Source organism: Mustela erminea, chromosome 10, assembly GCF_009829155.1.
Source record: "Mustela erminea isolate mMusErm1 chromosome 10, mMusErm1.Pri, whole genome shotgun sequence".
Lineage (NCBI taxonomy): Eukaryota > Metazoa > Chordata > Mammalia > Carnivora > Mustelidae > Mustela > Mustela erminea.
The window spans coordinates 97,832,597-97,845,040 of NC_045623.1; the positions used below are offsets into that span (position 1 = coordinate 97,832,597).

General features: G+C 53.8%; 1 protein-coding gene across 1 annotated transcript in view; it reads right to left on the reverse strand.

Annotated features, from left to right (window-relative positions):
- PADI3 (peptidyl arginine deiminase 3) overlaps window positions 1–12,444 on the reverse strand; it is a 29,680-nt gene that overhangs the window by 13,295 nt on the left and 3,941 nt on the right. Inside the window, exons 2-9 of the mRNA XM_032301911.1 lie at window positions 8,428–8,608; window positions 6,069–6,141; window positions 4,647–4,708; window positions 3,551–3,668; window positions 2,667–2,792; window positions 584–762; window positions 275–378; window positions 56–167 (exon numbers count right to left, since the gene is read on the reverse strand). Of these exons, the coding sequence (XP_032157802.1) occupies window positions 56–167; window positions 275–378; window positions 584–762; window positions 2,667–2,792; window positions 3,551–3,668; window positions 4,647–4,708; window positions 6,069–6,141; window positions 8,428–8,608 (955 nt within the window). The remainder of the gene's footprint in view (window positions 1–55; window positions 168–274; window positions 379–583; window positions 763–2,666; window positions 2,793–3,550; window positions 3,669–4,646; window positions 4,709–6,068; window positions 6,142–8,427; window positions 8,609–12,444) is intronic.

Here is a 12,444-nt window from a genome sequence, read left to right on the forward strand (position 1 = left end):
TCGTCCTCTCCCTCCAATGGCGTCCTAGCTGGACAAGGCCCGGCAGCCCCGGTACCTGGATCCAGCGGTCATTGCGATTCTCGTCCTGTGGGCAGATGGTCAGCTTGCAGCCGGCCTTCCTGGCCAGCTCCGCCACCGCATCCACGAAACACGTGTTGTTCCTCACACTGCGGACGAGCCCAGGCAGCACGGCTCAGGACCGAGCCAGGTGTGGAGGCAGGAGGGGCTTCCAGCCTCCGAAGGACACCCACACTCACCCGCCTCCCACACTCACCGGCACACGTACACCTCCAGCGGCGGAAGGGTGCTGGGCGTCATAATCCAGGGTGCTACGCGGAAGACCACGGTGTCAGTGAAGATCGGGGACTCAGAGAAATCCTACAGCAGAGGATGGGCAGATGGGGAAGAGCACTGACCTTGGAGTCCAGAGGCCTGGCTGATGCCGTTGGCATCTCCTCCTTTCCAGAGGGGCCGCAGCAGGGGTTGGGGAGGTCAAGAGGTCTGGGATCCTCCACACCCTTGGTGCCCGTCTCCCCCGGGGATGGAGCCCTCTCTCACCCTCTCTGCCCCGGCCAGCCCTCACCTCGTTGGAGTCATCTAACAGGGTGATGTGGATGGAGAGGAGGCCCGTGAACCTGGCGTCGGGGAACGAGAGACCCTCCACAAAGAAGCGTTCCTCGTCCCCGTGGAAGCGGGGCACCTCGTAGGACACCTTGTCCTGGCCCAGCACATGCCTGTAGGCCTCGCACGAGTCTTCAGGACCTGGGAGGGGACGGGAGGGACGGCTGTGACCTCTAGGTGGGCCCACAGAGCACGACGGACGCAGGAGGAGCTGGGCCAACCTCACACGCCAGAGAGCAGCCCCCATCTCTGCCCTCCCTTCAGCGAAGGAGAGAAGATGCTTGATCCCCAGTGTGGGCGAGCCAGTGGAAAGGCCATTCCTTTCTAAGACGCCTGTTCAGACCTTCTGGAGGACAGCCCAGCAGCATCTCGCAAAGGAACCTCTACTCCTAATGAGCAATCCCACTTCTAGGTGTCTTTGCTACAAATACGTGTATAAGGGCACTCGCGCTGTTTAGTCATTGAACAAGTATTTACTGAGCACCTACTGTGCATCTAGGAGGCCAGGTTCCAGGCTCAGGATACAGCCGTGAGCAAGACCCCTGCCCTCGAGGAACCTATGCTGTGGTCAAATCAGAACACCAAGAACTGCCCTGTGCTTAGGGCAGTGGGTGAGCGACAGCACGCCCGTGCTCCAGAATACCACGCAGCTGTGCAAAAGACCGAGGCAGAGCTGCGTTCATTCAGAAAGGAATGTCCACCACACATACACATGCACACACACGTGCACACACACGCATGCACGTTTGATGCCTACAGAGAAAAGTCAGGAAGAACACATAGCGAATCGTTAACAGTGAACGCATTTTCAAAAGTCAGGTTTAGGGGTAGGGATGAGGAACTCTCATTTTTTACCTTATATGCTTCTATCTTGTTTGGTCTTTTAAAATTTTTTTAATTTTTTAAAAAGATTTATTTTAGAGAGAGTCCACGTGTGTGAGTGGGGGGAGGGGCAGAGAGCAGAGGGAGAGAGAGAATCACAAGCAAGCTCCCCACTGAACGTGGAGCCGGATGTGGGGCTTGATCTCAGGACACCGAGGTCACGACTGGAGCCAAAACCAAGAGTCAACACCCACCCCACTGCACCACCCAGGCGCCCCTTCTTTGAGCTTTTCAAAAACGAGCATTTTATTACTTGTATGCATTTGTATCTTTAAAAGGGATTTTATGTCCTTGCTCATACTGTGGCTCTGTAGAACAATTGTCATTGGTTTGGGGGGAGATGCATGCTAAATTCTGCAGGGACAATAGCCATCATGTCAGGGAGTGGCTTTACAATACCGAGAAAGCAAGAGAAGCGAACAGTGGTAATTGTTGAATCTGAGTGACTGACGTCCAAGGGATCATCACTGTTCCCTCTACTTTTCTGAGTGTTTGAAAGTTTTTTGTTTTTGTTTTTGTTTAAAGATTTTATTTATTTATCAGAGGGGGAGGGGAGAGAGCGAGCACAGGCAGACAGAATGGCAGGCAGAGGCAGAGGGAGAAGCAGGCTCCCTGCTGAGCAAGGAGCCCGATGTGGGACTCGATCCCAGGATGATGGGATCACGACCTGAGCCGAAGGCAGCTGCTTAACCAACTGAGCCACCCAGGCGTCCCGAGTGTTTGAAAGTTTTGATAAGAATTTCCAAACAGGCTTAAATTATATTTTTAAATATGTCTATTTAAGATTTTATTTATTTATTTGAGGGGGAGGGGCATAGGGAGAGGCAGAAGCAGACTCCCCGCTAAGCAGGGTGCCTGACTTGGGGCTTGATCCCAGGACCCTGAGATCATGACCTGAGCTAAGGGCAGGCGCTTAACTGACTGAGCCACCCAGGTGCCCCTGAATGTATTTTAATTTATCCAATCAAACGACCCTGGGCCATGGCTGTGTGGGGACGCCAGCCCACCTGTTTCAGAGTTTCCCCATCTGACCATGTTTCCTTGCCCCCCAGGGCAGGCTGGAAGCCAGAGCAGAGCCTGCCCTCTAGTCCAAGGTGGGGAAACTGAGACACCCCCCTCCCCCGGGCAGTGGGCACAGGGGGAGAGGATGGGCATGAACTCACCGCAGGCATGGAAGACCCGTGCCCACTTGGCGTCATAGCTGGAAGTGTGGAGGATGAGTCTGTGGTCATCGAAGAGAGCAGCAGGGCCTTGGGTCCTCAGGACCATGACGGACATGTCTTCCAGGTCTGTGGAACCAGAGGGGGCAGCAACTCCATGGGGCCTGACTCTCCGTGTCTTCTCCTCCTGCCCACCACACACCCGCCTCCCGGGGCAGAGGGCGCCAAGACTTAGGTCTCTGAGCCCCGGCTCTGCCCAGCCTGTGAAAATGCTAGAAACCGTCAAGAGCAAACCATGAGGACATCGGAAGCCTGTGCCACGTGAATGTGTCCGATCCTCTCTGGGCCTCCGCTCCCTCACCTGCCCAGAGCAACGGGAAGTGCAGAGCGGCCTGCCCTGAGCCCGGGGACAGGTAAGAAGCTTGCGGTAGGTAGGCCACCTGGGTGGCACGCAGCTGAGAGTCTGGTCTCAGTCCAAGCATCACTCCCTGCTGAAACCAGGCAGGCCCCTCCCTCCCCAAGCCTCAGTGCTCCCCAGTCTCAAATGAGGGACAGATGTGCTCACATTCCAGAGAAACTGTGACTGCCCGCTCCCCAGGCCACTATTGTGGTCTTCCTCACGGGGCTGTTGTGCGCAGTGCGGGACTGACTTAGGACGTGGGGCATCCTGAAATGCAGGCCCGGGGTGCCTGGTGGGGAGGCTGAATTTGGGGTGTGGATAGGAAGCTTTGGATCCACCACAGACAGGCTGGGAGGGGTTAGCTGCCTGCATGAGGCAGGTTTTGAGTGACATCAAAGGGTGTCTGGGAGCCGGAACCCTGGCCCCTGGTGCTCCCTCCAGTGCGACCTACGGGGTCGCTGAGCAGTGACCCGGGGCACCCCCTTACCTTGCAGGCAGTGCACCTGCTGGTCTCGGTTGTCCTGGTCATAACAGTTCAGATTGTCCCTGTCGCAGTTCACCAACAGGATGGCTCCATACCCGCCGGGCCCCCAGACCCAATCCCGCTGCCAATGGCAAAGCATAATTGGTGATGGGGCTGACAACTGTCCTCTGCCCCCGCCCGGCAACCTGCTGGCCAGCCTCCTGACCCCCGTCTCCTCCTCCCTGCCCTCCCTGCGAGGACAGGTACATGCTCACGGAAGCACTTCCTGCACCAGACGCAGCCGTGGCTCCAGACTGCCCACACCAGCATTTCCAAACTACACAGAGGTCTTTCATGGCCAAAGGCAGTGTGTCTTGGGCCAATGTCCTATTTCTCAACAACTTCCTGATTACAGATCTGTTCCCGGCTCCAGGCCTTGGCTCCCGCTCGTCCCTCCACCTGGAATCGCCTCCCTCTTGCATCGCTTTAGAGCCTAGTTCAAGCGGACTTCAAAGGAAGTCTTCCTTGTTCACACAGCCCACGGGGACCTTCTGCTAAGATCTCCCAATACGTTGAGTGCCACAACAGTTCAGCCCAAAGTTCTTTGACAGCCTCATATTTGGCAGAGTTCCCCTTTCGCCTAGATCAGAAGATTGGCATGCCAGGACGGGGGCCACCTCTGGCCCGCTGCCTGTTTTTGTAAATAAAGTTTTATTGAAATAGTCACATCCATTGAATTGGCTAAAGCTCTTTCACACTACAATGGCAGAATTGAAGAGTTGCAACAGAGACACTTTGCAATGCCTGAAATATTTACTATCTTACGTTTACAGAAAAAGTTTGCTGACCCCTGAGCTAGACTGACATTCCAGAAGGACTTTTCCCCATAAAGCAAGGCGTAGCCCAGTCCTGGGCATGTATATACTTGATAATTCTTGGTAATGATTTTTCTCCTGGTGAAAGAACACCCCCAGCCATGCCTGCTTCCCATTTGGCTCTCCCGACCTCGGCACCAGCTAGGAGGCAGGGGGATACCTGTAATGGCCTTGCCCCTCCTAACCCAGACTAGGTCAATGCTAACCTCCATGCCCCTTTCTGGGTCCAGGTTGAGTCACCCTACCTTGTCCACAAAGCTCCTATTCTGCCTGCCCTCACAGTTCAGGTCACAATCCAGAGCGATGTCTGTAAGGGGAAGACAGAGGGTGAGTCACTATGGGGTTCCCAGGAGTCTGGCACAAGTCCAATAATGCATATTTTGCCTCTAACAATGCCTCCTGCAGACTGAGCATTTTCAGCTTTCTTGCTAAGTGCTTTGCAGGTGCTTGTACCCATGCAAACTCCCACCCACCATCCAGGGGCTCCCAATTCCACATCTTTGGCAATGCTAAGTATTAAGCATCTTTCTATTTAGGTTCTGGTCACTGGGACTTTCTCTTCTGTGAATTGTTTGTTCACAGTCTTTGCCTGTTTTGTTAGTTTATGTTTTTTTCCTATTGATTGGAGTTCTCCATAATCTATGTGTACCAAATCAGCTGTATGCATTGCAAATTTCTTCTTGCAGTCCATAATCAGACTTTTCCCCCCTTTTTGTTTAATGTAAGCTCTGTGTCCAAGGTGTGGCTTGAACTCACAACCCTGAGTTCAAGATTCATGTGCTCTGTGGACTGAGCCATCCAGGCAGCACCATAGTTTGACTTTTTTTTTAAAGATTTTATTTATTTATTTGACAGAGAGAGATCACAAGCAGGCAGAGAGGCAGGCAGAGAGAGAGGAGGAAGCAGGCTCCCCGCCAAACAGAGAGCCCAATGCGGGGCTCGATCCCAGAACCCTGGGATCATGACCTAAGCCAAAGGCAGCGGCCCAATCCACTGAGCCACCTAGGCGCCCCCATAGTTTGACTTTTTGCTTGTCTTCTGTTGTGTAAAAGTTTTAAAATTTAGTACGGTCTAATTTATCATTGCCCTATCTTCAAGTTCACTGGTCCTCTCTCCAGCTGTGTCAAGTCTACCACCAGGAGCATTTTTTAAAAAATCTGTTACCATGATTTTTAGTTCTAGCATTTCCATTTGACACCTTATAGTTTTTATCTCTCTGTTGAAATTCCCCACCTGTTCATTCATGTTATCTACCTTTTCCTTTATTGTATTAACCAATCTGAGTTACTATGCACAGAGTTTACATGTCAATTTGTGTTCAACTGGCACAAAACTCTTAAGGTGGAAAAGCAAGGTCCAGGCCTGGACTATGTCTCCCTTTGCTTCCAAAAGGAGGGAGTGTAGAGGCATGCCTGTGTCCACCTGCACAAGCACAGAAGATCTCTAGAAGGATGCTGGGCTTGGGGAACTGGAAGTCTTAGTTTGGGAGAAAGGGAAGCTTACTTTTCCATATATATACTCTTTTATCCCATTAGAATTTTTAAAAATATACCCTTATTTGAATTTTTAAAATAAAATGAGTTGATGTTTGTAAAAAGACCCCTGTTCCTTGACATTCCCAGCCACCCCCCACCCTTGGCCCAGGCCCTTGCAGGGCCCCAACTTACCAACACAGGTGAGGTAGAGCACCGCATAGGCCAGGGGCAGGGGCTCATGGCTGGAGTGGTAGGAAATCTGAACCTGTAGAGAAATGGGCTTAGAGTCAAGCTGGCAGAAGCCAGTATCTTCCACCCCAAAGGACAGGTCTTGGGGTCTAGCAGGACAGAGAGAGGGTCTCAGGAAGCTCTGTGCACTGAAGTTGAGTTTACCAACCCAGCTCTTCTGTTAGTCTCTGTGCCATTTATTTTTCCATGCCTTGTTTGGCCCATCTGTAAAATGGGACCATTTTTGAGGGATTCCCTGGAGACCCGGGCCCCTGTGCTGCCAATGACTACCGTGTGTCTTGGCCAAGCCCCTGCTCCCCTTTGGATCTCTGTTTTGCTGCTCATAAACTGAGGAGGTCTCTGACTGTGTAGGGTTTAGGGACCCTCTCTTATCTGGGGGATTCAGATAGGTTTGGTCTTGAGCCCAGTGCCTCTGGGTTCTTTGACCTTGGCTGAGGTCCCTCACCTTTCTGAGATGTCTGTTTTCCTCATCTGCAGAACAGCAAGCACATGGGTCCCTGCTGCCCGCAGAGGATTATAGTGCCGCTTAGAAACAATGCACGTACCGGACTGACCCCATAGGAAGGGCCCCAGACATGTCTGCTACTGTTCATAGAGGGCAGGTGGCATCGTGTGAGCTGCTCCAGAGCTCTGGGCTCAGATTCCGGATCCACCACTTGTGACTATCCTGGGAAGAGTCACTAGCCCTCTCCGGGCCTCAATGTCCCCTGCTGTAAAGTAGGGATAATAATAGTCCCTACCGCAGAGGGTTGATTGTAGGCTGTGACCATCAAAGAAGGAAGGTGGGTGACATGCTCGGCGCCGTGCTTGGCCACGGCAAGCCCCGATAGCTGTTAAAGGCTGGTTTGACCATGACTGATGAGAACACAGCTTCAGGCCCACGTGTCAAAGCTCCTTCAACCCACTGCTCTCTGTTTGCACAGAAGCTCCTGATGGGGGTCCCTCAGCTCTGTCAGAAGGCTCAGGATCTTACAGGGGCCATTCACCCCTCAGTGCTGGGAACCCCGAAATCCTGCAATCACTGACCCCCAACTGTCAAGCCTGAGTTGGGGCTCAGTGGTCTCAGGCACACAGTTACCTGGATCCAGGGCAAAGATGGGGGAAGGGGAGGGGCAGGACACTCTGACCCTCCTCAGTTCCTTTGGTATTTGGCATCCACGTGGCCCCCAGCTTGGCAGGGCACCCAGGAGGGGCCCTTCACCGGCTGGCTGGTCCTCTTGCCCTGCCCCAGAGACTCTATCCTGAAGCTCACCAACTCTGCTACTCACTAGATCTGCTGACTTTGGGTAAGTGGTTTCGGTTTCCTTGTCTGTAAAATGAGTTCATTTACCTGTCCGCCTGCATCACAGAGCTCCGTGGAGGGGCTCATCTCAGATACGTGGGTGGGAAAAGCCAAGGGGGTGATGAAGGGAACCTGCCCCCCAGATGCCAGGCAGTTCTGTGCAGAACACAGCTACTCTGAACCTTGGCGGCCCCACCGATGGGATGGAGATCAGACCCTGCCTCTCGCAGCTGCTGTGAGGCCTGTGTGAAGTCATGGCTGTCCAGGGCGTGGCATGTGGTCAGTGGTCCTTAAAAGGTCAGTTTTTTGCAACACCGCCCCTTGTGTGGAGTGGAAACATGCCACTCCTGCGTAACAAGCTACTTCCCATGACCCCTTTAAGGGGACATCACCTGGGCCAAGCTCCAGGGCCACCCCATTTCTTTCCTCTTTTAAATGCCCCCTGCCCTGAGGGTTCTGGCCTCAGCCTACAGCTGGGGCTTGTTAAACCCACCTTTGGTGGCTGAATGAGGAGAGGAAGGGAAGTTACCTGCCCGGGAAGGGAAGGAAGTCAGGGAGCAGGTGGATTAGGAGGTGAGGCACCGTGTAGAAGGGAGCATCCCCGTCACTGGTATCCCCCATTTCTGCTTTCTCTCCTTCATTCAGGGTGGCAGAGATCTCCTAATCAACCCTCAGCCTGTAGATGGGGAAACTGAGGCCTGACGCAGAGAAACGGGGAGTCTTGGGAAACAAGAAAAGGAGCCCATGTTGACTCATGTTCCACCCTACACCAACACCAGGAGGAAAGGTGCTGTGATCATCCCCATTTTACAGACGGGGAAACCGAGGTCCAGAGGGCTGATGTGACTTGCCAGCAGACACACAGTTTATGTCTGTAAGCTGCAGGGCTGGCTAGTTCCAGGGGCAGGTACTTACCCATCACGCTACCCTGCCGGCTGGGTAAATAGAGGGTGCCGGCGCTTGTGGAGCTAGATCATGGCCCCATCCACCCCCCGACCTTGGACCAGGGGTCCTGCTCACATGACTGTCATTGAGGTCGTTGCTGGGTGAGTTCATGACCACGATGATCTCCAACCCCGTATCAAAGTGCCACCGCCTGGTGTCCGCGCGCTCCCGGCCCCTCTCCACACTAGGAGAGATGTAGATGTCCACGCCGGGGGTCCCATAGACCTCGAACATCTCTGTGCCCTCAGGTACCGACCTGGGAAGGACAAGAAGCCATGGGAAATTCTAGAGGGATGCAATAGCTCTTCAGATGCTTGAGCTTTGGCTCAAACTCTTGCTTCCTCCAGGAAGCCCTCCCTGACCACCCCAATCCTCTCAGATCCCCACAGCAAGCTCCTGGGAGTGAAGCCTGGACCCCACATGAATGCATTCACAATCTCACATTCCCAGGTTCTGTGTTCATTAACATTTCCCTTATGACTTATTTTAACTTCCAACAAAACTACAAGCTCTTTGAAAGTTAGGACCCAACTGAGTACTTTATAATCCCCCGGTGCCAAGCTGGGCACGAGGAGCTCAGGGGACACCAGCCAGCAAATGGACCCCAGTGCAAGTCTAAGACCACGGCTTTAAGAGAAGTCTCCCCCTCAAGGTCCCAACGCATCCCTCTTTAGCGGGTGAGACATCCTCTGGGAGTTCCCTAGGGAAGGGCAGTAAATCTTGTGGCGTGCCCACCATGTGCCAAGTGCCTTGTAGTTCCTGGCTCCTTTTATTCTTACAAGTCTGCAAAGTGAGTGGTACCATCTCTAATGCAAAGGTTAGAAACTGAGGCTCAGAGAGATCAAGTACCAAGCCCAAGATCACACAGCATTGAATGGCACAGCCAGTTTGCCTTGCGTCTCTGACCCAGAGCCCCTGCTTCTCCGTGGCGCTGCAGAAACTGGGAAACTGGGCCAGATTCAGTCAAACAACCTGTCATTATCTGTACGGTTAAAAAGTCTATGTCATTTGGCCCTGGGACTGCATGTCCCCCACCCCACCTCCAGCTAGTCTGGAGTCCTGTTTGGAATCAGTCTGTTCACCCTCTGATTGTCTGTGGGGTGCCTGGGGCGCCCACTGTGCCCAGAGGCATTGTCAGACCGAGGCAGATAGACCCACTGCTCTCCCCACTGCCCCAGAAACTTCCATCCCATCGGGGAGTTAAAAACAGCCCTGCCCGGGGCAGCCAGATGGGGCTTATGGCCAGGAAGTCAGTGGTCAGTGGAATCCCATGTAGGGACAGGCCACTGTGAGCCAGAAGGACCAGAAGGCTTCCTGGAGGAAGCAGCATACACATGTGCTTGGGGGATAACAGGAGCGGACATTTGTTGAGCTCCGGCTATATGCTAGCCCGGTGCCAGGTTCTTAGGTCTATTACATCACGTAATCCTTTCAATAAACCTAGGAGACGCAGACTACCATGGTCTCCCATTTTACAGCTAGGGAAACGGAGGTTAAGTAAACCGCCCAAGGTCATGGAGCTAGTAAGTGGCAAGGCCCAAGCCTTCTGGTTCCTGAATCCATATTCTCACCCACCACCTCCCCAAGAGTAATCACGATACCCCTAGCCCCCGAGGCCCCCATACCCAGCACGCTCACCGGGGCAGGCCTGGCTGAGCCCTTCCAACCAGCATTTATTTCATCCTCACTGTGGCCCTGGGAGGAGGGATTATTACTCCCACTTACACGTGGGGAAACAGAGGCTCAGGACGAGCAAGAGGCTTCCCCACATTAGCACAGCCGGCGCTTCGACTCCAGGCCCTTTGCCCTTCTCTGCCCCACTGGGAGGAGAGCAGACCTCCTGCAATACACCCCCTTCACTCCTCCGCCAGTGGGATCCTGAGGCTTCTCAAAAGGCTTTTTTTTAATAAATAAAGAAATAAGCCAAGCCCAAGCTCCACTTCAGGAGGCGGGTCCCAGCCCAGGGCGTGGCCCTCCCAGGTGTCCTCACCCTCGGGGCGGGGCCAGCACACCTGCTTCTCCGCCCAAGGAGGGCTGCTAGATTTAGCAAACATAAATAGAGGACACCCAGCTGGACCCGGATTTCAGAGAAACAACGAATAGTTATTTTAGTCTAAGGACGTCCCATGCGATATTTGGGACAAGCTTACAATAAAAAAATATTCATTATCTGAATTTCAAATTTAACTAGGCATCCTGGATTTTATCTGGCAACCCTATTCCCAAAGCCTGTAATTTCCAGGGCTGGTGGTACCCTGGGTCCTGTTGTGCCCTGGGTGTGGGAGCCAGGCCCATCATGGGACATAAAGAATCTGGACAGAGAAGCATGGGGGCACAGAGACAGAGAAAGACAAAGAGATGTAGAAAAACCCAGAGAGATGGAGAGCCAGAAAGACAGAGACACGTGGAGATAGACTGGGTATGAAGGGCCCCCCACCCCACCCCAGGGGTCACCCTCAGCCCCACTCCCTGAGTCACCTGGCCTCCAGCTCCCCAGGAGGTTTATACACTTTCCATGAAACTTCCCGCAACCCCAAACTGCTGCTTGGACCCTGGGTGCCCGTGAGCTCGAGGTGAACAGCTTGATGATCCTTCTGGTATGGGACCCCACCCAGCTCCCCCGCCCCAGCCCCGGGTTTGGGGTACCTCCCTGTATGAGGCACCAGGGATCCGATGGAGATCCTGCCAGGCCTGGGGGGAAGATGCTGAGAGCCCAGTGGTGCCAGGACCAGAGTCAAGAGTCAGATTCTAGACTGGGCTGGGTCGCACATAGGCCAGGTGACCCTGAGAAATTACCCGGCCTCCCTACAAAGTGGAATGATGACACCCATTTGGTCAACCTCACGGGCAATTGCAAGGCTCACATGAGATCATGGGGAAGGCTTGGAAAACCGCCCATCCGAGACGGGGGAAGGGTGATAGTCAAGTAAATTATGAAATGGGAAATGAGCAGACAGAGGGAGGTTGAGAGGGTGGACTTGGGGGGCTGGGGGGCAGCTTCCTGGAGAGAGGCAGGGGAACCAAGGACAAGGAGGAGAAACATCTGAGGGGAATTACTTTCACAGTGAAGCCTTAGGAGGTCAAGGGTAAACTCAGGCTATCATGGGGAGGCAGCAAAAGTTCTTGATCAGGAGGTCAACACCTTGGAGCTGAGGGGAGGGGGTTAAGCCTGTGGGCGTGGGCAAGCTGGGTCCAAATCCCAGCCCTACCACCCACTAGGTATGTGACCTTGAGGGAGAGGCTTGGTCTCCCTCTGCCTCAGTGTCTCCGTCTATAAAGTAGAGATTAAAGGAGTCAGTGCATGTAAACGCTTGAGACAAGTGAAAGTTAAAGGCACATGAATCCATGCCTTACTTTACTCCAGGGAAACTGAGGCCCAGAAGAGAAGGGACTAGAAGGTAGGGGTCCAGACTCCCCCAGTCCAGTGCTCACGCCCATCAGGGAAGCTGTTAAGAAGATCAAAATGGTGGCTTCTGGGAAAAGAGCCTGCATCAGGTACAGGAGGGTCTGGATTTCCCATCTTGTGGAGGGCAGGGGAAGAAGCCAGAGGCTCAGCAGGACAAAATTTCCTCTAGCCTGTCCACCCCGAGCTGCCAGCATGTTGGGCTGCCCCAGGCCCAGCCCAGCTTTCCCTCACTGAGGCTGTCCACACACGGGATGGGCTGAGGCTCTTCCCCGCACTGAGCAGCTCTGGCCAGCCCAGGGGCCCACCTGCAGGCCCTACAAGCTCAGTTGACAAAGGGGGAGTGGAAGCATGCTACTGTGACCAACAGATCTGTTTTGTCAGAGACCGTGTGTGTCCTGCAGTGTAAGACTTCCAGTGCGAAGACCTAGAAGGTCTTGGGCAAACCAGGACAACTAGTCACCATCACGGTGGCCAACCTCAGACCTATCCGTTGAAAATGCAGAGTCCAGACCCAGCTGTGCTGTTGGCAGGGTCCCCAGAACCTGTCCTTCAAGCCAAACTGATGCCCTGTGACATCTGAGAACCATGGCTAAGGGTGCGCTGTCTCCCTGGGCAGCATGGGAAGGTCTCAGGGTGAGCCGACCTTGTCCTAGGAATCAAGACAAGTCAGGTCTTCCTTTTTGCTC